The following is a 26,355-nucleotide window of genomic DNA, read 5'->3' as shown; positions in this document are numbered from 1 at the left end:
ACTGAGGAGAATGTGAAGTTCTACTATTTATGATTGAATTTTCTTTTAATCCCTCTCTAGATCATGGATTTGCCTAAACCCCAACTAGTCTGAAACATGCAGTAGAAAAGAAGTTTTTTTTTAAATTTAATTATTTTGCAGCTAATAACACGCTGCAAAGTTACAAGTAAGAGGAATGTTCCATTCAATTATTGCCAACAAAAATTAAACCATCCATCAGAAAGAGAAATACTTTATTATCCAGGGTAGAAGAACTAATTATTGAGAGGGATGAAGAAAGAAGGAGAAGAAGAGGAGGTACTACTCTGAGATCCAATAGAACTCCTCCAACTTTGGACAACTTATTTGCAAGTATCCGAGGATCAATAATTCCACACACACAGCTACAAAGACTTTGAAAAAAAAAAAAGAAGAGGGGGTGGAAAAGTACTGTGGCATGGATGTAATAATCCCGAGTTCCAGGGGTTTTGTTTGCTTCTCGTACGGAGTCCACGGCTCTGGAATTCCCCGTCCTGTCTTTCTCTCTCCATCATCCCGAGGCGAACTCGGGACCCACGAATCTTCGATGGAACTGGGAGCATACGAAATTACTAGAATACCCTAGACATCTGCAGATATTACGGATCTCGATATGATGGAAGAAGATAATGGCCCCCCCTATTCTCCTGGTGGACATTCCATTTATTCCAACAACCTCCCCCATTAATTGCGTAGTATTTTTCATCAAAAAATATTATAAAAGAAAGGAACCATAATAACTTTTAAGAAATAGAAAATAAAATAAAATTAAGTTTAATAAACTTAAGCACGAGATAACTAAGGGCGTGTCTCACCCTGCAGATCTTAAACCCGTGATTAATCTCGATTAAGGATGTTTGCCAATTACCTGGCATATTGATTTTTAATTAAAGTAAAAAAAATGAGTTATATTTTAAAAAAACGTATACATGAAACATATCTAATTAATCCATATTAAAAGGGCATTATTAAAAAAAGATGTAGTTGACATGTTCTAGAACTTAGATTCTACGAAGTCATTTTATTATCAAAATAATTTTTTTTTAAAAAAATATCGATCCAAGATACGTGTTCATGTGCATTTGCATGGATTACTATTATATGGTGCAAAAATTTATTTGTTATCAAGTTGAACTAACTCATATCCGAGTCATTTTTCTAGAGAAATTATATATCCGAGTCACCATCTTAGACGAGTATCCCATGCATCATGCATGTATGTGGACATGAGGCCATGTCAAACACGAAAGATGGGCATGGATGGAACAAACCCAAGAGATGACGTATGCAAACTATTTTTGTGTGACGTAAGCTATAGTCTCATGTTTAATTTATAAGTTGCGATATATTTTTATATATATATATTACGAAAAAAAAAAGAAAAAAAATTTAGTTATTAAAATATTCTTACCTTCTCAGAAGATAATCTTATTCTTCCTCTTAGTGGAAATAATCCTAACTCACTATATTTAGTGTAATCAAATCAAGTTATGCATCATCAATTATTATTGCTATGTTAGTAAATTTTATTTAAATAGTTTTCAGAATAAAGTGGAAATTAGAGAACCTAGACATATTTGGACTTCAGTAACATTCAAATTCTAGAAGGGTTTGAATATAAAAATATTATAATTATATGGAATACAAGAAAAATTCTTTTTGTCCACTTCTTTTGACGCATATAAAGTGGCACTTTGAGAGTAGTATTCACATTCTAGAAGGTATCTATTAGTTCCCTTATCTCCTTTAGTTGGTATGTGGATGTCCCAAATTCAAAGTTTAAATTTCAAATTTCCAAATTATTTAGAGTGAGATAATTATTTTGAAGACATGATGTCAAGAAAATTATTCTAGCCTTGTAGAGAAGCCACTTTCCACAAAATAGGAGTGCTAAATTATGTGAATTTAACTGTAAATTATAATTATAAATGCCACCAAGTAACTAAATTTGATTAACTTAAAAAAGATTTAATACATTATTTAAAGCACAAATAGCATCAACCGCTGGCTTATTCCACACCTACCCACCCCCTCCCCCCCCACACACATCTCGTAGCACCACCTAACAAAGGCCCCACCACTCCTATTGGTGGTCATTTTCTCGTGTTCACTTTCAAATTGTATAAATATTTCGCCCTCCCCAACCCCACTACTTCGCAAGTCCGTTTTCGTCTTTTTAGCTTTCCTCTTTCCCTCTTCTCCTCTTCCGTTTTACTTCTCCGGAGCACCTCTAATGGAGTTCATGGTCTTAAAGCAATCTCTTTGCTGTCCTCCTCTTCGACTCTTCGGGGAGAAAGGGATTAAACTGCCCCCCTTGTCCCATAGAAGTGTGCAAAGACCCATCTTGGGAACCCTTATCTCTGGTTCGCCAAAGAATAAGCTCCATTCAATCCAAAGCACCCTATCATCCCCGTACAGGTACGAGAAAGATCCAATAGTTATGGGCCCAGATGGGTTTTTTTTTGGTTAAATTTTGATTCTTTTTTTGTTTGCTTAGGTGGGTCTTGTTGAGGTTTATGTTTTCTTGCTGATGCTTGTGGAAGTTATTGTTTGTTAGACGTGGATATGATTATGATAGAGCAAATTTTGGGTCTAAATTACTTTGAAGAAATTGTCTATTTTAGGGTGTGTATGTCTCATGATTAAGACCATGATGTTGCGAATTGCTGTTTCATAGTGCTTGTGAAATTTGTGCGGTATACTCAGTATGAAAAAGAAGGGTTTTTTTTTTTCCTTTTATCTCTTTATGGATTTCTTTTTCCATATGTTGATCTTTGGGTATACTTGTCTCCAATCTCTTTCATTAAATCTGATCTTGGGCCGTTCGACTCTGTTTGAGGAGTATATTTATTTCTGATAGCGAAGTTGGATAACGTTGCCTGCGATGGATATCTCTCTCGTAATAAGTTTGTGTAGTTGCAAGTCCATTTCATGCTGTTTATTGATTCCCTGCTTATGAACAACAATAGCAACTTTGAAAATGGATAATTTTAGTAATTTTAGCTTCTTTAGAAATCGATGTGTGTAAAAGTGGACATGCAAGTGATGATTCACAAACATACCTACTTTTTGTTCCTCATTTGTTCTGATTGGTATACTTTTGATGATGTTATCTTATCACAGAGTGGAGACAAAGAGAATAGATAAAAGTGAAAGCTTGACTCTGGACCGTATCAGGCAATCCTTAATTCAGCAAGAAGATATCATTATATTTAGCCTTTTAGAAAGGGCACAATATTGTTATAATGCTGATACTTACGACAGCAACTACCTGGATGGATTTCAAGGCTCTCTTATAGAATTCATGGTTAGAGAAACTGAAAAACTACATGCGCAGGTCAGTAAAGAACTTTTAAGAAAGAGATCTTAGTACTGAACTGTATCTCATTGCTTGTTAACCTTTTTGTTTTCTTTGTTTTTAGGTTGGGAGGTACAACAGCCCAGATGAGCATCCGTTCTTTCCCGAAGATTTGCCTGAAGCCATGCTGCCACCTATGCAATATCCAAGGGTAAATATGTGGACATGAAATAATTTTGGAACTGCAAAGGCTGCTTTGTCATCTTATTGACTCATTGATTTGATGTAGTATAAGTATATGATTCGTTTATTGTTCACCGATCCATGCTGGCTGATTGGCTATATATTGAGATGAACAATGTAAGCTAGTAATTCTACATAAGTTTAATGAGTGGTAGCTGCTATCCTAGTCTTCTAGTACTTGAGTCAGCTCTGTTAGGATGTTGATACTCGGAGTAGAATAAAAGAATGTTGAGAGCTGCTATTGTGCTGCCTCTGCAACAAGTTATGAACGATTTCATCTTCCTTCTTACTCCACCTTGCTGAAGCTTTCAATACTTGAACTGAAAAAGATAAACGACCAAGTATGATTACAAAACAGTCTCAACTTAGTATTACCAGATTCACACCAACCTTTTCTATGGGAGTAGTACATCATTTTTGTGTTTACTATTGTCTCTCTTGTTGATTTTTAAGACTTATATCATGCTCTGAAAGTGCTTGTTTTTTCCCTATGTTCTTAAAGGTTCTGCATCCTGTTGCTGATTCTATCAATATAAACTGGAAGATATGGAAAATGTACTTCAGTAACCTTCCAAGATTGGTGAAAAGAGGAAACGACGGTAATTGTGGATCGAGTGCTGTCTGCGACACAATCTGTTTACAGGTGCATATCTTTATTTTTGGTTTTATTTATTTATCTTTTTTTTAGAGTAATATAGGTGCATAGCTGAACCTAGTAAAAATATTATAGAATCAAGGTGGGGAGAAGAGACTGTGAACACAGACTGAACCATTATGTAATAGTGGCTACACCTAGTCGCTAATTTGTTTAATCATGCAGGCACTCTCAAAAAGAATCCACTACGGCAAATTTGTGGCAGAGGCTAAGTTTCGAGAGTCTCCCGATACATATAAACGGGCAATAAGAGCACAAGTATGAATCACAAAATCTGATAACTGCAGTCTCAATTACCATGCGGCTTATTAATTTATCTTCCAATTTTTTCTAAATTCCAGGATCGTGATCGGTTGATGTGCTTGCTTACGTACGAATCTGTGGAAACTGCAATCAAGCAGAGAGTAGAAGCAAAGGCCAAAATCTTTGGGCAGGAAGTGACTGTTGGTGGTGGTAAAGATGGAACTCCACCATTGTACAAGATAAGGCCTAGTTTAGTTGCTGAACTCTATGGCGAGTGGATCATGCCACTGACTAAGGAAGTTCAAGTGCAATACTTGCTCAGAAGGCTGGACTAAATATATATATATTTAGTTGCTGAACTCTATGGCGGTAAAGATGGAACTCCACCATTGTACAAGATAAGGCCTAGTTTAGTTGCTGAACTATATGGCGAGTGGATCATGCCACTGACTAAGGAAGTTCAAGTGCAATACTTGCTCAGAAGGCTGGACTAAATATATATATATATATATATATATATATATATATGTCTCCGTGTATAATATCTATCCACTTCATTTATGAAGCGCTTCAATATAAAGGTTGACGGCCCAATGCTCAATAGGTGCATGTCTTTAAAACCAATTGGTATAGGCCCAAAAAGGATTGGGCTGAGCCCAATTTGTGCGAGCATGGACCCACGTGCAGCGCACGTGCATGCATTGGGTCTTGTCTTATGCGGACGGTGGGAAGCAGCCACGTGAAGGTGAGTAGGGCGTACGCAGTTCTTGTCCCCCAGAGGACGTGGAGAGTGAATCGCGTTCATTAATGATTAACCTCTGGGGATTAACGGCTTAAACAAATCTCCCGCCTTTATTTGAAGCGAAGGCAGTACTACTACTACTGACTTGGTTAGCAGCTCCACTAATTAATCATGCTTATCAACCTCCTTTAACTTACAATGTTCCTTTTCTTCTTCTTTTTTCTTTTATAAACGAGCTGACAAAAGCTGCTACAAATACTGTATGTCTTCTTAGTAGTTCGGTAACTGGGTCCTACCATATAATTTAAAGTTTATAATTATAAAACTAAATATTATGTATTTAAACAAATACATATAAAAAGTAACCAGCCATCAATCAGAATGGTCAAAAGTTTATTTTATTTTACTTTATTTTTTATCCTCCCAGTCTCCAAAGTGAGAAATGCGCTGGAGGAGCAGAGGAGAGATCAAGAGCTAAGGTAGAAGTAGAACAGTGGCACTCCTGTAAATAAAGCCTGAGAGGCATCTTCCCATGTGGCCGTACTCTCCTCCCTATAAAACCCCCCTCTGTCACTCCCATGTGCCTCTTCTCCCTCCCCCTCCCTCTCCGCTCCCAGACACCTTCTTCCTTATCCCCAAAAACCTCCATTGCTTCCCCTACGCTTCCCCAAACAATGGCGACCCCTCTCCTCCGCCTCCTCCTCCTCGTCGCCTGTGCGATCGCATCGGTCTCTGCCGATAGATTCACCGTCGGCGACTCCAAGGGCTGGAACCCCAACGTCAACTACACGATCTGGGAGGAGAAGCACCACCCCTTCCACAAAGGAGACTGGCTCGGTAATCTCACGCTCCTTTGCTCCTGCTCCCTCAGATCTGATGTGATCTGGTGTTTATTTGGCTAGTTTTCCTGGTTTCGCAGTGTTCTACTACCAGCCCGGGATGGCGGACGTCGTGCAAGTAGACGAGGTGGGCTACAACAAGTGCGATGCGTCGAACCCCATCTCAAATTACAGCAAGGGGAGGAGCTACGCCTTCGAGCTCAACGAGACGAAGCGATACTACTTCATCTGCAGCTACGGCTACTGCTACGGAGGGATGAAGCTAACGGTTCGAGCTCAGGCGTTACCGCCGCCGTCTCCTCCGTCGTCGGGTAAGTCCACGTCCGGTGCGACGCCCGCCGTCAGATCCGTCGGTAACGGCATCGCCCTGGCCTTCTCCGCCGTCGTCGCCGCCGCTTTGCTCCGTTTACTGTAAGAAGCGCGCGTTAGGAAGATCTGATCTGATTCCACGAGTGCTGTGTCTGTCTCACTTCCCTTCTAAATTTATTTTTTGCTTTATTTTATTTTATTTTATTTTTCCGGCTTGGTGTTTGATCTGGAGAATGGAGACGTGGATTTATAGGGTTGTGTGGGAGTTTGTTAGGATTTGATTTATATTGTGGAAGCAATTGTGAAGTGCTTTATTTATCCAAATGGGGGTTCCTTTTTTATCCTGATTTTTAAAAATATTAAAAAGGGGTATTTAATAAAAATAGGGGGGCTCCGGAAATCGCGCTAAGTCGGTGGGGTTGGCACCGCGGATTCGGATCTGGTGCTCAACCTCCTCCAACTCCTCTTTTAATGACGCTTAATATTGTATTTTATTTTATTCTTGGCTGAGTTGGCATTGAAAGTATGCAGCCACGAATAGTAAAATGACACGTCATCAGGACGTGGGTAGCCTTAACCCCCGTGTTTTATCGCTCTACTCAAGATATCGTATAGATGTGCTTGTCTGATTTTGGTCAGCAATTTGGCTTTTTCTTGTCATAAAAAGACATACAGTATATTGCTTTATTGTTATAAAAGGAGACACAATGCAATGTTTTTGATGATTACGGAAACACCTCTCGTTGCTATGAAGTCTTTACGACCTTTGTGAGAGTGCACTATGCCACCATTTATAGTGATTCTATATGGAAGTGTGGATAAACAAAAAGGGTCCAATTTTTGGTTGGTGGGTTAGATCCTAGCGCCGAGCCAGACTAAAAATGTTAGAAAGAACCATTTGTGATGTTCTATGTAACTTTATGCTAAATTTAAGGATTTAAGTGCAAAATATCCATGTAGGCCTGTGTAAATAAATACCTCTGCCCAGCCCCTGCCTGTCTCTCTCTCTTATTTATTTGTTATAGATCATCTGTAAGCATTATATAGGCTATGTAAAAGGGTCTAACCCTCCCCAATAGCGGATTCGGTTCGATAAGACTCAATTAAGCTCGGACCACATCGAGTTTAACTTGAAAGTGATCTCGCAAGATTTTATTAAGTAGAGACCACCTGAGTTGCAATTATTTAAACTTGAATTAGGTTTGATTTGAAATAAGCTTTGAATTTTCTTATCAAGCAACTCTTAGGATTGAATTGGATCTAATCAATTCAAGATTGATGTTATGGCTGAGGCTTGACAATAAATTTTCTTAATGTTAAGATCATAAAACATTTTATCACTAATTTTTCTTACAAAAAGTAAAATTTTCTGAATCTTTTATATTTTAATTAATAGATTGATTTGTACTTATAACCTCTGCGATGTGTAAGACTTTAAAAGAACGACAGAAAAGAGAAAGACAAATGAGCATAAATGGGAGATACTAGTATAGGGCCCAGAGAAATTTATTCATGCCCCAAAATAAATAAATGCTATGGTGCCAAGACAAGCATCTATCCAGAAGTTTATTAAGAATGGAATATTTTGGATAAACTTCCACAAGAGTTAGAGTATGTAGTTACGGTAGGAAAAGTAGAAGATGACAACAATAACATTAAAGTGGGTTGTTAGATCCAAAGAGGAAACCTGGGGAAAAGCTGGCAGAAGGTATCTTTGATGCAGTTGTTGTGGCCAATGAACATTATGCTCAGGCCTCAGGCTCAGCCAAGGTCCGCGTTCCGTTCCGTCGCTCTGGCATTCCACCTCTGTTGTTAGAGCTAAAACTCAGTCCAAGGGAATTGATGAAATCCTATCAATCATGAGAAGCAGCAGGAAAAATACTCATGATATTGCTGACTTTGAGGTAACAACCAAAGTCCTCAATGAAGACTTTCAAGAATTTGCCCTTTCTCAGGAGGGTCGGCTCTAACTTTGCTTTTGAATTTGGTGCTTGCTTTTTCCTGCTCTCTTAAAAAGAGGGTTTTTTTCTCGCTGCAATTGGCGAGCTTTCTTCACTTTTTTTTTTTTTTCTATATAGCTTGAGCGACTCTTCTCCCTTTTATCTTCAAAACCTCCGTATGTTTTCTTTTTCTTTTTCATTCGCTATTATTAATGTCTCCTTCATACTCATCGCCACACTCATCTATCCTCTCCCTCGTCTTCAATTGCCATCCTCTACCACGCCACACCATCCCCTCTCTTACTCTTTGCTTCTATTCATTTTCATCCCGCCACCAACTCTTCCTCAAGATGTGCGTGCCCCTCCCCACTCTCTCTCTCCCAACACCTTATCCTTCTCCACTCTTCTCTCAACTCCCCCCTCCGCTAACCTCCCAACACTTTCTCATTCCTCCCTCTTTTGTTATCCAACCCTCTTCCCTCCGCCTTATGCCACCAGCATCCTCCCCGAGCTCAAGCTAGGGTTGGCAGGGACGAAACCAACAATGGCTTTTTGGTGGCTTAGGCCATTTGGTTTTTCATGCTTTATTTTTCTTATCTCTTTTCAAAATACCTCCAACTGTTCTTATGTAATAAAATTATCAATGGGCTTTCATCAAATAAATAAAATAAAACACATTAATTTCCCTACGAGGAGATGCATATCTTAACAATCTGTCCAACATTTAGCTAGCAAAAAAACAGCAGCCATAACACCTAATTATTATAAATTTGTAGTTGGCTTTCCTACTGCATAAATTATAGATAATCATATTAGTTATCTGACAAACTTTCATATTTCTTTACGGCAGCGGTGTGATAGATATGGAGATCATTGTGGATTTCCTTTACTTGCAGGAATGGAGGAAAGCAACTATTTCTTTAGTCTGTGATGAATCACATCGCCAACTCATTAGAGACTTACCTCGAGCCCAGCACTTCACACAGCTTCCACCTGAAGCACTCTCCTTCCTCGAGGACTCTTCTAATTAAATTGTCCATCATTTCATTACAGAGATTTGGGATATAGTTGAGTCAAAGAGTTGATGGCACGAAAACAGGGGGAAAAGCAAGTAATTTGTAGACATTGCAGAGAAAAGGAGACGCATTTCACTCAGTATTGGAGACAAAAATCAAAACCCAGATAGGAAATAAGCTTCAATTTTTATTGGAGGAGGCAGGGAGGAAGAAGAGATAGGCAGGACATTTCTTATGGGATGCGATTGATAGTTAGAAAAGAAAAGGAAGCCCTCTGAAATATTCAACATATTATGTTTTAAGCCATTGATGGTCGCAATATTTCTCTATTTACTAAACCAGATTTTTAATCTAGACTCAAAATTTTAAGGTTAGTGTCAGTAATTACACTGATAAAATAAACACGCCTATTAAAGCACTGCAACCTAGCCATAAATTTAGACTTAAACTGTAAGCAGTTCTTCAAAAAAATTTCAGATAGTAAAGAAAAGAAACTCAACAAGCTTGATACTCTTCGACAATAATGTTATACAAATTAAAGGATGAGATACATCTAAATGGAAAACAAAAGGAGAACATATATCCACCAAAAGCTTGATGCTTCTTCTAAACATACTAATCCATTAGCAAGTACATTGAATAACACCAAGCTGCATCAGGTAAAACAGTCATTACTACAGCTGAACTATATAGCAGTCAGCAAGCACTAGAATATTTTATGTGAAGATTTCTCTAACGAGCCAGTCCAAACTAGGGTATGCAAAGTACAATATTGCAAAGGCAGGCAGTGCAAAGAGGAATGTGACGATTATGTACAGGGCTACAATCACAGCACTTGCTGGTATTGCATACAGGACAATGAGGAGGAATATGATAACTAGAGGGAATTTGTCAGTCAGATTAACAAAGAAAACCAGTGACTTCCGAAGAGAAGATTGAATCCTCTCCATACTCAAGGAATCTGCTACGAGACTTTCATCATTTGAATCGATGCGTGAATGATCCCGATGCGTGACTTGATTAATTCTATCATGGTGGAGAGCAGATGATCCAACAACCAAGCTATTTGTTGGCTGCTGATCTGCACTGAATGAACGCCGCATTTTTGTCCTGCCGACGTTCATATTCTCAACTATCCACAGTAAAAAATAGTTCTTGCAGGGAAACTTTATATTGCCCTTATAGATCAGCCGCAGAGAAAGAAAATGGCACCAAGGACATGAAATAAAAAGGGGTAGTTGAACAGGTAGATTTGGAAACTTCATGACAGCCCATTGAAGTCCTAACACACAGTTTTTGCAAAGGGTGTGTCCGCACCATAAGACATATGGCACATTTTCAACAAGGTTAAAAGATTCCAAGCATATAGGGCACTCAAGACCTTCTTCCCTGCTAAAACATGGAGAAATATCATCATCAGAGCAATCAGGAGTAGTCTGATTTGGTCTTAAGGAGGTGCATCTTGGTCGTATATTTTCAGCTATGGCGTCTGAAGCAAATCGCCACATTGTTATTTTGGATAGGCCAGCATACTAGAACATCTCTTGAAGTTTTTCATGAAACAAATAGCAAAACAATACGTAGCCGTGCCAAACGTTTTCTTTAGAAGCAGACCTGAAATTAGAAGGATCAAGGACCCATTTAGCAATGTGAAATGATCTCATGTGTTTTCAGTACAAGTATACATCATAGCAATAAATGACCGCAGGAACTATTCCTAATTACTAACTCCACAAAATCCGAAGATAGAGTGTGAACTACATTCAAGGTTCCTACAGTACTGAATGCGTAGGTCCTCTAACAGAAGACTACATCAAAAAATGAGCTTAGATTTAGGGAGCTATTAAATTCACTACTAAAACGCATCATCAAAGAGAAGAGGAAAATGAATATTATTTTAGATGTCAATCATCATAATTCATGATCGGCATATAAAAGTTAACTACTAGATGCAGTAAAATAACTAGCTTCTTTGATTTCATCTCGTTCTCGCAGATAAAGTGATCAGGCCACAAGATTTTCAAACATTGTTTCATCTTTTAAATATCAAATTTTATGCAGAAGACTAAACTAACCAGGTATCTGCCCATTACACCAGATCCATTTTGAGCTTGTATTAGTATAGCTAGCTCCAATTTTAGCAACCTCTGTGCCCCTTGCATTGCGGATATCGACAATTACCCCTAATATATCCTGATAACCAAATACCAATACAATTTCTGACATCGTAGATCATAGAAAATTCGACAACCAAATCATGTTGTCATCATAAAATCGCAAAGAGGTCATCCACTGCTGGAATAAACCCCAACTATAAATCTACTATAACGAACAAGATCTTCCCGTTGTTATTCCAACGAAATTTCCGACACTTAAAACTCTAAAAAGATGATATTTTAATCATCATTATCACAGTAACTAAGCAAAGAGGGAAAAAGAAAAGATATAACATTTACGTTTCGTACCTGTGCTACATCACAGCAGTGACAGATCGACATCAAATACACATACTTTAGCACCAAAAAAACTATCAAACACTAGAGAAAGAACGACAAGCTACGATCTTCACACCAAAGAGCAATATATGAAGATCCCAATCGAAAAAATTATGCAATTTCACCCGAATACTTGGAAAAATTCCAAAATTTCCCCACACGTTAGGATCGCTTGAGAGACTACCTTGGAATCCGGAAACCGAGAAGGACGGAAAGAACACGACGAGAAGGACGCAACCCCTCCTCTCCCTCTCTCCTCTTCTCTCCCTCTCTCTCCTTCAATTGCTCGGGTCCGCGAGAACGAACCGAGTAGCCCGGATCTTAATGCGATATTTATTGCCCAGCAATATTAAATTACCTATATGCCCCCAAATCCTTTGTTTAACTGACCTTAATAACTGGAGCCACGTAATCATCGTCGAGTTAATTCTACATATTTATGAGTTCAGCTTTGGATAACAGCCCACTGGGCATTGGCCCTTTATTGGATTCGGATCCTCTTTCTATAAAGCCCATTAAAAAGCCCAACTACTAGTTTACACCTACAATGAATAATATATATCAGACTAGACGAGAGTATCATAAAATATTTGTTGCATTGGGTTTTACTAATATGATCGCCTTCATTAGAATTATCCACGAACAACCTCAACTTTGAGTTGTATTCTAGAATGGATCTCATAATTATCTACAAAATGGACATATTATATGGATTGTTTGATAATATTAAAGTTGAGAGGTTGCTTTCTAAGATGTTACATGTCTTATAAATAGATACTGGCTTATAAATTAAACAATAGACTATTTAGATGCTTTGATTTAGCCATTAAAAGTTTTTTTGGTGTGCTAATCCCCTTCTCATTATTCTATGATTAGAGAGTCGGTCCCATGGATCATTTTATCGAAAGCCGTGTTAAATGTACGATATATATTATTAGTTCTTAATCTAACATCTTAAGTTTTTAAATTAATTAGTTATTTAAAATAGTATCAAAGCATCTTTAGCGCTACTTAATCAAGTGATAAATAAAAGAATACTAAAAATTCGAGCCATAGAATTTCTCAATTCTGACACAAGGTATGCGCCTCTGCATCTAGCATTGGATAGACCTCATACAATAACTGTCCTAGTATTTATTCATACATGGCAAGAAGAGACGCAGACTTCACTTATCTTTTATCTATCCATTTGCGATGTATGAAGACATTCACATAGACCATGCTTTCATATGAAAATATTTTTTGGGTCTATACTTTGAAGGAAAGAATAGTGGTTGAAAATTAGGAAGAAACTTTACACAAAAACTTATGGTCACGAGTTTTTGATTGATAGATTACCTAATTTTTCCTAAATATAATAAGATTATTTTTGCATGGGCACAAGCTCACACACACACACATACACACATAGATCTTTTTATGTTTATTTAAAAATTATATGACATAAAGATAATCTTCATATATTAAAGTAGTATGTTTATTGCTCTAAACTATTCTTTGGATTCTCCTGGCATTGTACTTTCGGCTACCAGAATTAATTAATTAATTAATATTGAGGTCTATCATTGTATTGACTTAATTACCTTTGTCTCTAAATATTATTCCTTGCAATGCATAAACAAAGTGATTCAATGGTTTGCTGATGCATGAACCATATGAGTCGAATCATGGAGATAGCCATAAAGAACTTCCACTCTAATTCTCGAGTTTAATAAGTTTAAGAAAGTAATATCACTAATGTTAATAAGATAGTGCTTAGAAGATTAAAATGAGTTATATTGTATGAGTATTTTTGGACCCAAATCTCGATTACTGTAATGAAAACATCATCAATTATTAGGTAGAAGAACTTAACTGATGACAAAAGAGTTCTATAATTTTGTCCAGTAGATTATTGTTGGAATCCAAGGTAACTTAGTATCTTTTTAGTCCTGAGAGTTATGTTTTCTAACTTGGATTTAATTCTTTTTTACTTTTTTTTTTGTTTCTCTGGGCTAAGAGTTAACCTATATTTTCTAGAGGTTATAAATAATTTTTATTTTGGTATTAGTAGAATAACCCCAGCTCTTAATTATATTTGAGAAAAAATTACATAGATAATTATATATTTTAAATGAGTGATTGAAATTACCGAATTCTAATTTAGGTAGATTTAAAGTAACACAGTGAGAATATTTCATTAACTAGAGATATTTTATTTTTAAATGACTAAAATACTCTTAGTATGATTGAGGATATTTTTATAATTTTATTAGTATAGTTAACTTAATTCGAAGATTTACGGCGAGGTATTTTCTGCACATATTTGTTAAATCACAAAATTTGATTTATAAATAATAAAATATAGAGCGTAAATTATAATTTTATTAAAAAAATTAGGTGTTATTTTATAAAATTAATTCAAAAGCAATTGAAAAAAAAGTAAACAAAAAGATTCTGACCATCTCTGACTCGCAAATCCCAACAACAGCTGCAATGGTTGCTGCTAAGCTGGCTTGCCAGCTCATGACGCATCATTACGACCAAAATTCTAGAGTAAACGTGTCCGGTTTGGGACACCTGTCAGATCGTGCGTCGCGGAGCATGGTGAATGGTGGACCATCGGCGGGATTGGATCATTCCCTTGACTTCCGCGCACGCCATTCTCGCCCCCGTTCCAAACTCCGAGTATTCTCTCAAGGCTCAGTCAAATTCTCGTCATTTATTTTTATTTTACACCCTTCATTTTTCTTTTATTATTATTTACTCGTTGAGTTTTATAAATAATCAATTCTGTCTGTGGTTATTCGCAAAAAAAGTGATAAAGGTCTCGTCATAAAGAGGTTGCTTCGTGTAACGGAACGCGTATAGAGTAAGTACGAGAAATTGGGATCGATGGTTACTCGCATTTCCCAAGAATAGCGAGCTTTTGGGAGTTGCGTTGTGGGGCCGCCCTTATTCTTCCCCTTCCCTTCTCTCCTCTCTCTCTCTCTCTCTCTCTCTCTCTCTCTCTCTCTGTCTCCACCTTCGTTTGCTCTCGCTTTCGCTCGTCTCCCCCGCCAACGAAGCACGTAACACAAGGGGAGGGAGGAAATTTTTGTTTTGCTTGCAAGATCTCCAAAAGGAGATACGGGTCTGCTCCCTTTGGGAGAGACCTAAACTGGGTTTCTTTCTCTCGGCTTCTGGTGAGGGGAGTTCGTCGAAAGGTACGATTTTGATCGGGGTGTCGCTGGTTTTCTTGGTAAGCAGACCGACATATCTCCCCTGTTTCTTGCGGTGAATCTCGAGATCGTTTATTTTTTGTCTACATTAGTTCGATCACATACATATATATGATATATATATACTTTTGTGATCTTTGAGGTCGGTTTCCTTTGTTGCGTTTTGCTTGATGGTTGCTTGTTCTTGAATGTTTTGGTTGATTGGAAGTAAGAATTCTTTAATTTCTTCCTGTTTAATTGATATTGAATAGAGTTACCTTCTTCTTCTTCATATAATTTAGATGATATTTTCCTCATCTTCTTTGTATTTGCAATAAATTTTGATTGCAGAATGTGTTGGTTTTTTATTTTTCAATGTTTAACAGATGGAAATATTAAGTTTAGTTATACTATCTATTCATAAAAGGAAAATTTCGCATTTGGGTGTCTTCAAGAGTTCTTTATAATTAAATCGCTTTTCCTTTGATATGTGGATAATCTGTAAAAGGATAGAAGTTACACTTTTATCTACTTGTGCTTTCTGATCTTTGAATTAAAAAAGTCAGATATGTAATTTTTTTTTCTATTTCTGCCTATTAAAATTGGTTGTGTAATTATGTTTGCCCACTCTTTCTATCAAGGGCATCACTTTGCATGGGATTTCTATGCAACAACAGTATGTGTTATTTATTCTTTCATGTAGCATTTAAGTAGAGGAAGCTGGATGCCAAACCAGGGTGAATTATTGCTTCTCCCTTCTTGCCATCTATTTTATCTGGAATTTTTGTAGCTATCTAGAAATTTGACGAGTAACTAGATATCAATAGTTTACTGATTGAAGAAAATATTCTTTATTACATAAATATTTATACTAGTTCACCTCATTACTTTGTTGACTGGTATTTCTACTTGTTGAGAAATTTTAGTAGTCGTCTATCAAATAAGTTTATAGCTGCAGCAGTTTTGCTTTGCTGAAACTATAATTGTAGTGGAGATTGGCATAAATCACCATTAGAAAAGCTTACTATGTTCCCTTTGTTTCCTCTCTCGCATGTCTTTCGATTCGCAGTTGGACATGTCTTGCCTTGTGCTTATCTATCTGCCTGTGAATCTTTCTTGCAGTATTGGAGATAATTTCATTCATTCATTCATTCATTCCTTCCTGTTACAATGGGTGAAGAGTTAACAGAAAGAGACACTACTTCACAATCTCATGTTAGAACTGAGTCTATGGGAACAGAAAGGAAAGATTCAACAGGTGAAACCATCACCGTTATTTTGCCGTCTCCTTCAAAGGGTCAGGGAAAACATGTTCCTCGTTATCTCAGAGCTTCTGTTGGTTCCTGTCATGACCTCTGTAAATATGGGATCAAGCATGGTTTCGAAGCTAAGAAAAAATTTCTTCTCCGTCGCACCTCTTTTGGAGGCAAAGGCAAGATTCCAGAGGAAGAACATGAGCAGTCAGGTATTATCATACATAAAAAAGGGATAATAAAGAGACCAGACCTTAAGCTGAGGATGTCTAAACCAAAAGATGATTCCAACTCTGAAGTCTCCAAGCAGAAGATGCCACCTGAAAAAGTATTCCAGCTTTGTGATCTTCCTACAGACCTAGAAGGAGGATCATTTGAAGGATCTTCTGCCTTGAAGGTTAATCCTCTGGCATCTGATCCAGGCAGTGCTGGGCCTAGTTTAGATGAAGGGCCATCTATAAGAGTCAAACTAGTGATACCATCACCCATCCAGGAAGGTGGTTCATCAGATGAGGATAAGCCAGGCAATACAGAGGGACTACTTGATGGACCATCATCCATGCGGAATGGTTTGGCCGATGCCCAAGACGACGACCCTGTCAATCTGGCAGAGGGATCATCTGTCGAACCTGTAAGCATAAAGCTTATGATATTACCTGCCGAAAATCCAGCAGAAGGATCACAGGAGGATTGTGTAAGCTTAGCACCAATGGCATCTGCTGAGACTGCTACACAAGCCACAGCAGGATCATCTGAGAAATATCTGAATACCAAGCAGAAGGTTCCATCAGTTAGATCATCAATGCAAATTATAAACACAAAGATGAAAACACCATTAGTTGTCGGCCGTACTGCTGCATCTTCCAAGGAACAGATTCAGGTAACTAGTTTGAAGGCTAGGAAGGGGGAGAAGAGAGAAGTAACAGAGCCTAAGATTGTAGATGAGAAAGTAGAGGCTGTTGGCAAATCTAAAATGATCAGGCAGAAGAAAAATGTGATAGGAGACCCCAACAGACAGAAAAAGGCTATGTCACCTGCCACAAGAACCACCACATCTGACAAACAGAGAGTTAATGAGAAAAAGAGTCCATCTGGTAAAGACAACATTGCATCTAATACAACTGAATTATCCAAGTCTGCAGATTCGTCAAAGCTAGACACTACCAAGGATGCGTCCTCTTCTTCAGTAAGCAGAGCAGGCCGAAATATCCAGGAAAAGAAGACTACCAAGGATGCAGTTCAGCCCTACATTGGGAAAGAAAAAGTAGCGAAACTGCTGAAAACTTCTTTGTCAGTAAAACCTCTTATAAAGTCAGTTTCAAGCATGAAACTGAGAAAATACAATGAAGGGAGTTCTGCCTCGCCAGTGAAGAGTGAAAGATTAGTTGGAAGAACAGATTGTGGTGCAGATAGAGCCAAGGAGAAAATTTTACATGTAATTGAGCCAAAGCCAGAGAAGGTAGATCTTATTAGGACTGTAAAGAAGAAATCTTACAAAGTCAAATCATCATCTGCCTCAACATCAACATCTTTACGATCTATGTCGGTACGTGGGAAAGAAGAGCATGACTCCCTGTTAGTCTCAGATAAAGAGCGACTAGACAAGAGAAATCCAACTGATGTTTTAAAAGGCGAAAGCAAGGGGAGATCGAGACGAGCTGCAAGTATGCTCCCGGAATATAGATTGCCTTCACCTCACAAACTGAATTTTCGCAGAGGTAAGGTTGTAAACATTCCGTCTGAGAACAGCGGGCCAATAAGACTCATATTCAGGCCAGCCAAGGTGGCAAGTGAGAGCTGGAACGCTAAAGGAGAAGTACGGGTACGAAGCTTTAGGAGGAGGAGAAACTCTGTGGACATGAGTACTCCCACTTTGGAAGGTCCCATTGTTCATCTGAGACATCAAGATGTGCAGGACAAGAAAGACATCCAAGGTTTATTCAATCATGTGATTGAGGAAACTGCAAGCAAGCTTGTTGAGACGAGGAAAAGCAAGGTGAAGGCATTAGTGGGTGCTTTTGAAACTGTAATCTCACTTCAAGAAAGCAAAGCAGTTCCAACAGTTGCAGGTCCATGACTATTTTGTGGTGGTGATTATACATTTCTTTAGATGTGGTGGAATTTGGGACTATATCTTCTGGTCGAAAGTGTTACAGAGTTGTGGATATTGTTTGCCGTCAGGCTTTGGATCTATTGCTGACAGCAGTGGTGTTCATTACTAGTTTTCCTACTTGGACAATATTCTTCTTATACGTATGATATACTGGAATAAGCTAACTTGAGGTTCTGCAGAGTTTCGTGTGCCATTTCTTGTCAGGCTTTGGATCTTTTGCCGAGAGCAGCAGTGTTTATTACTATTTTCCTATGTGGACATTATTCTTCTCATACAAGTCATGTATGGGATAAATAAAAAGCTCCAGGAGATATTGCTAACTTGAGATGAACTTTATTCAAATGTCTTTGATACTTTCTGGGGTTCTGTCAGTTTCAGTTTGTTTGAAACTTGGTTGACCTGAACGATTGCGAGAGAGCAAATTCACAAAATATATGAAGTTGGTTGCATGCTTTGGCACTGTAATTCTTTTTCTTTTTTGGTGAGAAATGCTTTGGTTCTGTAAATGTTAATTCCTGAAGCTATAACATTTGAAGTATTTGTGGAAATTCTTTTGTAACCTCTCTCTCTCTCTCTCTCTCTCTCTCTCTCTCTCTCTCTCTCTCTCTCTCTCTCTCTCTCTCTCTCTCTCTCGCTCTCTCTCTCGCTCTATAGTTGGCTTAATCTACTCCTTTTCTGTAGTGTATACTTTGCTTAGATACATGTAACATGGAGTTTCCAAGCCTTTGGTGACCGACATACCTATCTGAATGAAATCATTATAGAGGATTTCCAACCTATGGTTGTCTTCTTTTTTTCCTTCTTCAATGCAAAACTAAGCTATTCAGGTCAGCATGCTAAAAATTTTCCACCGAATGAATATTTTCAGCCATTTTTCATATAACTTCAATTCTTGTCTATCCTCTGAAGATTGTATATATATATATATTCTAATGTCGTTTTCATGCTCTAAATAGATCTAATCCCCCTAAATATTGTTATGATTAAATAAAAAATGGAATATTATCACAAGTATGATTGAGAATGATTTAAGTACAGGGATCTGTCAATTTGTGCATTATTGTGGATAAGCTCAGCTGATCAAACCGTAATATAATATTACCCATGTCATGCATCAATATCCTATGAGAAACTAATATATATATATATATTAATTGATCCACTCAATCCTCTAGACTTTCATACTTTATAACTGCATATCATCACTACTTTTTTTCTTCACATCATGCATATATCATTTCAATAGAACTAGTCTCTGCAGTGTTTCAACTCATCATCACCTAATCCCTTGTGGTTAGGATTAAGGTCAAATTTGTTTATGATGCATTAGGTTGGAAATATATAGAGGAACAGTTGCATAAAAAATGACATGTAATCTGATATCCAAAGTCTAATTCATTCCAGCCCCACCACAAGAAGACTTTCTTATCTTTACAAGTAGGTATTCTTTAATGATATTCAAATCTAGAAGGCAAGACTACGAATGCAGACGTCCCAATAAGAACAAATGGATTCAGTGTTGAATTTGGAATTGTTTGCCTTGAGAGGTCATCAAACTATAGACTTTTCCTATAATATGACTATGAAAAGAGGACCAGGCCAAACCCAAGGATGAGGTTTGAGTTGGTCAATAACGACAGTTTAGTGAACAAGATTGTCGTGCCAGAGACAAGACACGAACTTGAGTAAGATATACCTCACTAGCATGTGTTATACTAAGACAGTTCAACATATCATAAATATTATAAAATAATTGAAACTTACGTAAATACTTAGATATACTGTAATACTTATTAAAAAAATATAAGAAACTTCATAGGAGATAGTGATAATTACACGCCATCAATAATAACATGCATGGCGCGTTCGAATGACCAAATATAAACCACTGCATTCAAATACCCTGTTCAAGCGGCAAACAAAGCAGTTGAATGCAGAGTGCCTATTTTTATGATTTTAGATAAATTTTATACTTTTTTAATCATCAGAAACCATTTAAGCACTTCAATAACAATTCTAAAATTATTTCAAAAATTTTAAAATTAATTTTTCACTTTAATATTATTTATTAAATATCTTATAACTTGTGTATATGCTTATACATAAAATTTAAGTACATTACATGAATATAAATTATATTTTAAAATACAATTTGTTAATTAAATAAGTAGGAATAAATCTAACAAATTATATAAAAATATAGATGTATTTTAAATAGTTTTCTCTGATATCATCCGTATTGACTGGTGTTGACCATGACCATTATAGTCATATTTCATATTTGTGAGACCTTTGAGGACTTCTATTCCTACCAATTCAAAGTTTTGACCACCTCAAAGTTGAAGCAAAGTAGAATGGAATAGGAACTCTGTATGGAATTGAATCAAAAGAAAAGTTTCTTGCATGTAGTAATAACCGAGAAGGAGAACCTAAAAAGGTACCATGTGATGATGTCAGAGAACTTGCGAAGCAGAGGAAAGAGAGTGGAAAGTGGGCAGGGAATATATGATTAGGTGAAGTTTGACCACCTTCTCGTGTTAATCTAACTTGCATTACTGTTGCTTCTCAGATGTCATTCTTTACCTACTCCTACTCTAAACCAACAAACCTGCGCCATTATACCATAATGTAATCAGGTATAACGCCACTCCACGATGTACATGCTCATGATTTATTGAATGTTCTTGATTTTAATGCATAGGAATGAATGATTGCAAATAAAAGAGCTTTCCACAAAGGAAAGTTATTAAAAGGTTCTCGTATTCTACTCTAATTACGGTCAGCCGTGTCTACGAGGATGGCAAAATCCACGCCTGCCATTATATTATTGGGATAGCTACTGCTCGGTTGTGGGCCAGGGAAAGAAAGCTTTAAGGGCAGCTGGATTTGCCAAATCTCGATCTCGGTGGACTAAATTTGCTCCGACCCATTACTCCCGGGTCGATTCTCTCCTGGTGGGTAGTGAGAGGGAGAGGAAAAAGGCAGAGGTAGAGGGGAAAGATTGCTTCTTTTGGCGTGAAACCGCTGGTTTTTCTTGCGTGAGCTCCTCTATGCACTGCTGCAATCTCGGGAAACAAATAGTTTTGAGTTCTTCAGGCAATTGGAGGTTTGGATTTAGCTGGGCTTTCCTTCTGCTACTTCGATTCTTTCCTTGCAAACGTTGATGGTTTTAATTCTGTGAAGATTTCTATCTAATTTTGGTTCTCACGGAATTTTAGGCGGTCTCCGCACTCTTTGATTTGGCTTCAAAGCAAAGATATGGAAGACCCATGCTTTTAATTGTGGGGATTTCTTGACTTAAGACGCACTCTTGAAATATTCTCTCCTCCTGTCATTTCTCAACTCTTGAAGAAAAAGATTCTAAGCAATACTCATTCATAGAATTGCAAAAGTTGCATCATTTTTGTTGTTTCAATCTTCTTCTAAGTTATTGTTTTATCTTTTATGTTGCTATAGATTCTTGAGGAATAGTTCCAAATAGAAGGACTACAGGCATGGGGTTGCAGCTTTTGTTGTGTCTTCTTCTTTGTATGTTTCCTGGTATCTTGTCTCAGGATTCCGCCGATGCAACTATTATTATAAAAGGATCTGCCACAATGGCTGAAACCAATGATAATTTTGTGTGCGCCACTATTGATTGGTGGCCTCCTGAGAAGTGTAACTACAATCAGTGCCCATGGAGAGAGTCTTCTGTTCTAAATTTGGTGAGTTCCCAGAATGTTACTATTTGTGCACTCTGTAAGAATGTGACCAACTATTTCCTAAAATTGGTGTTCTCTCTTTGCTTCATTCATCAGGACTTAACTCATCCTTTCCTAGCTAACGCCATCCAAGGTGAGTGGTTACTTTCCATTCATCTGATTAATTTTTTTTTATCATCATGATACTTAAAGCCTTAAGTTTTAGTATGTGTCCTTCCAATAATTTTGGTGATGATGCTCTGGGCCAACTGAATTAAATGCCAACACCCCAAAGTAGCTCAATTGTTTGACTTGTAAGAACAGATATCTGGCTCATTTATAGGAATTGTTACCATCTCCATCTTCTACATCAAATTTTTACTGCCTTCTATATGTGAAAACTACTCTCTAATTTTTTTGGTTTATTATAATTTGCAGCCTTCAGTCCCCTACGGATAAGAGTGGGAGGCTCTTTGCAAGACCAAGTTGTGTATGGCATGCCAAATTTAGGAGATCCATGTATTCCCTTTTCAAAAAAGGCTGGTGGGTTGTTTGGATTCTCCAAGGGATGTCTACCCATGGAAAGATGGGATGAGCTTAACTATTTATTCCAGAAGACAGGGTAGGCTAACTCGGAATATCCTTATTTATTCCTTTTGGCTGTTTCTTTTTGCACACTTGTAAGGATGCTTGATCAGTTGAAGTATCAGCTCCCAGTGAAACATCCATAAAATATATATAGACACGTCCCATGAACAAGAAGATATTGCTCCTTAGCAAAGATTATCTCTATTAATATTTTTTTTTTCAATTGAAGAAGAAAATATGGATGCATCAGGAAATGAGTTCTTCAGTGGGCAAGCCACTAGTGTATCTATAAGGAAAATTGATTATATGTGGACTAGCAGACATTTATTTCAGTTTATATTTTTTCTTTATCTTCTAAAACAAAAATTTTGCAACTTGATTGTAGTTTAGGCTATAGTTATATCAGATTAATATATAGTCATGGTCCAGTCAATTGCTTGTGAAATTGAATCATTGACTTCACAGTCCTGGTAATCTAACGATTCTATCGCTCATGTATAAGTACTTGAAAGTTATTGAAGTACTGGAAACTGTTATTCTACTAGTTGACATCTGATGCTATCAATATATTTGATAGTAGCTCTGGCACTGTTCAGGTTTCTTGTTATCAGAACATATAACTTATGTATCTACTAATAATCTCTACTCTGTTGTGTAAGCTAACATGACAAAGAACTCGACCATTCAAAATGATTCTTTGCAACATGGGAACTGCTCTGACTCTTGGCTAGTTTTGTGATTGCAGAGCAGTTGTTACTTTTGGTCTTAATGCACTTTATGGGAGGCAAAATGTACGCAAGGGAGTCTGGTCAGGTGCCTGGAATTCAAGTAACGCTCGTGACTTCATAGAATACACCATCTCAAAGAACTATCATGTTGATTCGTGGGAATTTGGTAATGCCTGTTTTTGACTCAAGTCATTCTTTCCAATAAAAAATGTCATATTTCCTGATTTTCAGAACTATTCCTCTTCATGTATCAGGAAATGAGTTGAGTGGGCATGGAATTGGTGCAAGTGTTGGAGCTGAACAGTACGGGAAGGATCTTATTACCCTCAAAGGCATCCTCAATGAGTTATACACAAATTCAGACAAGAAACCATTGGTAGTGGCTCCTGGAGGGTTCTTTGATCAGCAATGGTATGCTCAGCTTCTTCAGGCCTCTGGGCCTGGTGTTCTCAATGTAATGACACATCATATATACAATCTTGGTGGAGGTGAGTGTCTATATATGTGAATATACATAAATTTGTAGTTTATTGCCATCATTCCTTGTTATTAGTTAAGAATATTACATGTTCACTGTGCTTGGATATAAACTTTGCCATATTCAGATTTCCTGTTAGATACATAAATATGATACAATCATCACAAACTGTAATTCAACAAAGATCAATACTCTGGTCTGCCCCCACATACTAGGTTGCAGATACCATTGCATGCTTTTGAGTACCAGATTTCCTATAGACCATTTGTAGGATGTATTTTTCAAATGTTAGTCACACAAAAGGTTGATTAGGAATGTTCTTATCTTTGGAGATGTGAATCTACAGGGTGCATGATGATTGTTTTGATGTTCTATTCAGGTGATGATCCTCATATTCAAAATAAGATCTTGGATCCACAATATTTAAGTCGGGTAACTGATACATTCAGAGATCTCCAACTTACCATACAAAGACATGGGCCATGGGCTTCTGCTTGGGTTGGTGAAGCTGGTGGTGCATATAACAGTGGTAGTCGTCAAGTGTCAAACACTTTCTTGAATAGCTTCTGGTAATTCTTCATCCTCTTTGTCTGCAGTTCCGCTTACTGCAGCATATGATGTGCTGGAACAGTGCCCTTTATAAAATGTGATGCGATTACAAGCTCATTAATATTAATAGGTACCTAGATCAATTAGGGCTGGCGTCTAAATATAATACCAAGGCTTACTGTAGACAGACTCTGATTGGTGGGAATTATGGTCTTCTTGACACCACAACTTTCATACCCAATCCCGATTACTACAGGCAAGACTATTTAAAGCATGTGTACTGATAAGATTTATATTGCTCCAATTTCATGCTTCAACCTCAAATCTGCCAATCCTTTTATTCTTGCCAGTGCATTGCTATGGCATCGGCTTATGGGGAAAGGAGTTCTTTCCGTTGATCTCAGCGGCTCCCCATATTTACGTGCTTATGCCCATTGCAGAAAGCAAAAGGTATAATTATTTCTCAGAATATTGCAAATTTCCTTTCAAAATCGCTTGTTATGTTATACTTAATACAGAGGTTTCCCCGAAAAAAAAATTTTAATAGAGGTTTCTCCAAATGTTTATGATCATTTATATTGATTCCTGCTTTCATACTTCAATTGAGATGATTTTGGAAGATTATCTTACATATCTGAAAGAAGTGAATATGTACGTGAAGATCCAACAATTAATAGTTTCATAACAAAGAAGAAACTTAAAATCCAATGCTTGTCTTGCTGCCTCTGAATCTGGGTTTTGTTATCCAAATTCCAAACTATCAATCAGCTGACTAAAATACAATCAAATATAGATGTATGACTAACGACTTATTATTGGTACTACAAAATTTTATCCTAATATAAATGTTAATAGTATTGAAAAAGTAACCATTTCCATCCTGACTAATTTTTCTGCAATCAGTGGTAGACACTAGACATAAACTCTTCTTGGCTCTGTAAATCACTAGAAAAGCTATATCTGATGCATCTTCTAAACTTTTTCTATGTAGGATGGTGTTTCGCTTCTCCTGATCAACCTGAACAGATCTACTGGGTTCACCGTGACAGTCCGCAACGACATTAATGCTGATCTTGCAGAGGATGGCGGCATAAAAAGGGATAGCTCTTTCCTGCATGGCCTTAAACGGACGGTTTCTTGGATCGGCAGCAACACATCAGATGGATCAGAGAAAAGAGAAGAATATCATCTAACGGGAAAAGATGGGAACCATCTAAGCAGAACCATGTTACTGAATGGGACTCCTCTGGAGCTTACTGAAGATGGAGACATTCCTCCTTTGGACCCAAAACTTGTCGCAGTCGACTCTCCTATTAATATTGCTCCATTGTCCATCGCATTTGTGGTCTTCCCTAATTTTGAGGCTCCAGCTTGTGGTCTGTAACTGTAAATACTTCAGCTGGGCCTTTCTGTTGTCTGAGATAGATGATTTGTAATGCCAAATATAGATGTCTATAAGAGCTTGGTAATGTAAACAAATACATCTTATTTGTTCTCTCTTTCAAATGAATACGATCACAGTATTCCTTGAAGTGAATTGGTCCCGAGTTTCATTTGCTCGCATTAATTGCCACCTCTTTGTTCACAAGAGTAAGCGAGATACTCATAAATGCTCCAATTTAATGAACCCATAAGCTTCTCAAGATTCAAATGAAGTTCAACAACTCGAGATTTGAAAAAAAAAACAAAAAGGACAAAGAAATCAAATAACTAGATAAATACCCTTGTACTATTATTTTTTTCGTACAGACTTCTATGGTTTTTAGTGTGCCTAAAATTGACCGAGTTATAGTCATATAATATTTTTTAATAAAATTAATTGGACAACTAGCCGAACAACATTTCGAAAGTTTTACACTGCTAAGCAAGGCAATGTGTCTAGAAAAATATAAATGAAAGAGCATCTACAAAAATAAACAATAACTCATACGGTCTAGATCTGTAATTATCCCATCAAAATTCTTAAAAGTGAAGCACAAATCCTCAACT

The 26,355-nt window shown here is 37.3% G+C and overlaps 5 protein-coding genes across 8 annotated transcripts; 4 read left to right on the top strand and 1 right to left on the bottom strand.

The window, feature by feature from the left end:
• Nucleotides 1-2,161: 2,161 nt before the first annotated feature.
• On the top strand, nucleotides 2,162-5,081 carry LOC140785032 (chorismate mutase 1, chloroplastic-like). Its single transcript, XM_073132722.1, has 6 exons — nucleotides 2,162-2,436; nucleotides 3,142-3,355; nucleotides 3,441-3,527; nucleotides 4,062-4,202; nucleotides 4,380-4,472; nucleotides 4,556-5,081. Exons 1-6 carry the CDS (start codon nucleotides 2,252-2,254, stop codon nucleotides 4,790-4,792), a joined length of 957 nt encoding a protein of 318 aa, XP_072988823.1. The 5' UTR covers nucleotides 2,162-2,251; the 3' UTR covers nucleotides 4,793-5,081.
• Nucleotides 5,081-6,688, top strand: LOC140785033 (early nodulin-like protein 19). Its single transcript, XM_073132723.1, has 2 exons — nucleotides 5,081-6,036; nucleotides 6,119-6,688. Exons 1-2 carry the CDS (start codon nucleotides 5,778-5,780, stop codon nucleotides 6,451-6,453), a joined length of 594 nt encoding a protein of 197 aa, XP_072988824.1. The 5' UTR covers nucleotides 5,081-5,777; the 3' UTR covers nucleotides 6,454-6,688.
• Nucleotides 6,689-9,781: 3,093 nt separating this feature from the next.
• Nucleotides 9,782-12,105, bottom strand: LOC140785158 (uncharacterized). Of its 2 annotated transcripts, XM_073132918.1 has the most exons (3): nucleotides 11,983-12,089; nucleotides 11,379-11,496; nucleotides 9,782-10,917 (listed from the first exon to the last, which is right to left on the bottom strand). In XM_073132918.1, the coding sequence occupies exon 3, from the start codon at nucleotides 10,809-10,811 to the stop codon at nucleotides 10,020-10,022; it is 792 nt and encodes a 263-aa protein (XP_072989019.1). In that variant the 5' UTR covers nucleotides 10,812-10,917; nucleotides 11,379-11,496; nucleotides 11,983-12,089; the 3' UTR covers nucleotides 9,782-10,019. The 2 variants fall into 2 exon arrangements, with proteins under 2 accessions (XP_072989019.1, XP_072989018.1); XM_073132917.1 differs by lacking the exon at nucleotides 11,379-11,496 and having other exon boundaries at nucleotides 11,983-12,105.
• A 2,595-nt stretch (nucleotides 12,106-14,700) lies between these two features.
• LOC140785102 (uncharacterized) lies at nucleotides 14,701-18,891 on the top strand. Of its 2 annotated transcripts, none has more exons than XM_073132833.1 (2): nucleotides 14,701-15,018; nucleotides 16,100-18,891. In XM_073132833.1, exon 2 carries the CDS (start codon nucleotides 16,148-16,150, stop codon nucleotides 18,305-18,307), a length of 2,160 nt encoding a protein of 719 aa, XP_072988934.1. In that variant the 5' UTR covers nucleotides 14,701-15,018; nucleotides 16,100-16,147; the 3' UTR covers nucleotides 18,308-18,891. The 2 variants fall into 2 exon arrangements, with proteins under 2 accessions (XP_072988934.1, XP_072988935.1); XM_073132834.1 differs by having other exon boundaries at nucleotides 14,777-14,983.
• A 2,297-nt stretch (nucleotides 18,892-21,188) lies between these two features.
• LOC140784571 (heparanase-like protein 2) lies at nucleotides 21,189-25,898 on the top strand. Of its 2 annotated transcripts, XM_073132057.1 has the most exons (11): nucleotides 21,248-21,449; nucleotides 21,562-21,624; nucleotides 21,800-22,047; nucleotides 22,141-22,177; nucleotides 22,462-22,645; nucleotides 23,357-23,505; nucleotides 23,594-23,827; nucleotides 24,197-24,386; nucleotides 24,497-24,622; nucleotides 24,717-24,816; nucleotides 25,358-25,898. In XM_073132057.1, the coding sequence occupies exons 3-11, from the start codon at nucleotides 21,838-21,840 to the stop codon at nucleotides 25,748-25,750; spliced, it is 1,623 nt and encodes a 540-aa protein (XP_072988158.1). In that variant the 5' UTR covers nucleotides 21,248-21,449; nucleotides 21,562-21,624; nucleotides 21,800-21,837; the 3' UTR covers nucleotides 25,751-25,898. The 2 variants fall into 2 exon arrangements, with proteins under 2 accessions (XP_072988157.1, XP_072988158.1); XM_073132056.1 differs by lacking the exon at nucleotides 21,562-21,624 and having other exon boundaries at nucleotides 21,189-21,449.
• The last annotated feature ends 457 nt before the right edge of the window (nucleotides 25,899-26,355 follow it).

The sequence above is a fragment of the Typha latifolia genome, chromosome 3 (genome assembly GCF_019914945.1).
Source record: "Typha latifolia isolate L0001 chromosome 3, TyphaL0001v2, whole genome shotgun sequence".
NCBI classification, from domain to species: Eukaryota; Viridiplantae; Streptophyta; class Magnoliopsida; order Poales; family Typhaceae; genus Typha; species Typha latifolia.
Note: the sequence above shows the minus strand (reverse complement) of the source record. Positions and strands in the feature narration are given on the sequence as shown.

Excerpts from the sequence above, each read along its gene's own strand:
- LOC140785032 (XM_073132722.1), top strand. The coding sequence starts at position 2,252 with ATGGAGTTCATGGTCTTAAAGCAATCTCTTTGCTGTCCTCCTCTTCGA. Across the intron at positions 4,203-4,379 it reads GCGACACAATCTGTTTACAG|GCACTCTCAAAAAGAATCCA; the intron begins GTGCATATCTTT and ends TTAATCATGCAG. Across the intron at positions 4,473-4,555 it reads AACGGGCAATAAGAGCACAA|GATCGTGATCGGTTGATGTG; the intron begins GTATGAATCACA and ends TCTAAATTCCAG.
- LOC140785033 (XM_073132723.1), top strand. The coding sequence starts at position 5,778 with ATGTGCCTCTTCTCCCTCCCCCTCCCTCTCCGCTCCCAGACACCTTCT. Across the intron at positions 6,037-6,118 it reads CCACAAAGGAGACTGGCTCG|TGTTCTACTACCAGCCCGGG; the intron begins GTAATCTCACGC and ends CTGGTTTCGCAG.
- LOC140785158 (XM_073132917.1), bottom strand. The coding sequence starts at position 10,811 with ATGTGGCGATTTGCTTCAGACGCCATAGCTGAAAATATACGACCAAGA.
- LOC140785102 (XM_073132833.1), top strand. The coding sequence starts at position 16,148 with ATGGGTGAAGAGTTAACAGAAAGAGACACTACTTCACAATCTCATGTT.
- LOC140784571 (XM_073132056.1), top strand. The coding sequence starts at position 21,838 with ATGGGGTTGCAGCTTTTGTTGTGTCTTCTTCTTTGTATGTTTCCTGGT. Across the intron at positions 22,048-22,140 it reads AGTCTTCTGTTCTAAATTTG|GACTTAACTCATCCTTTCCT; the intron begins GTGAGTTCCCAG and ends TTCATTCATCAG. Across the intron at positions 23,506-23,593 it reads TGTTGATTCGTGGGAATTTG|GAAATGAGTTGAGTGGGCAT; the intron begins GTAATGCCTGTT and ends TTCATGTATCAG.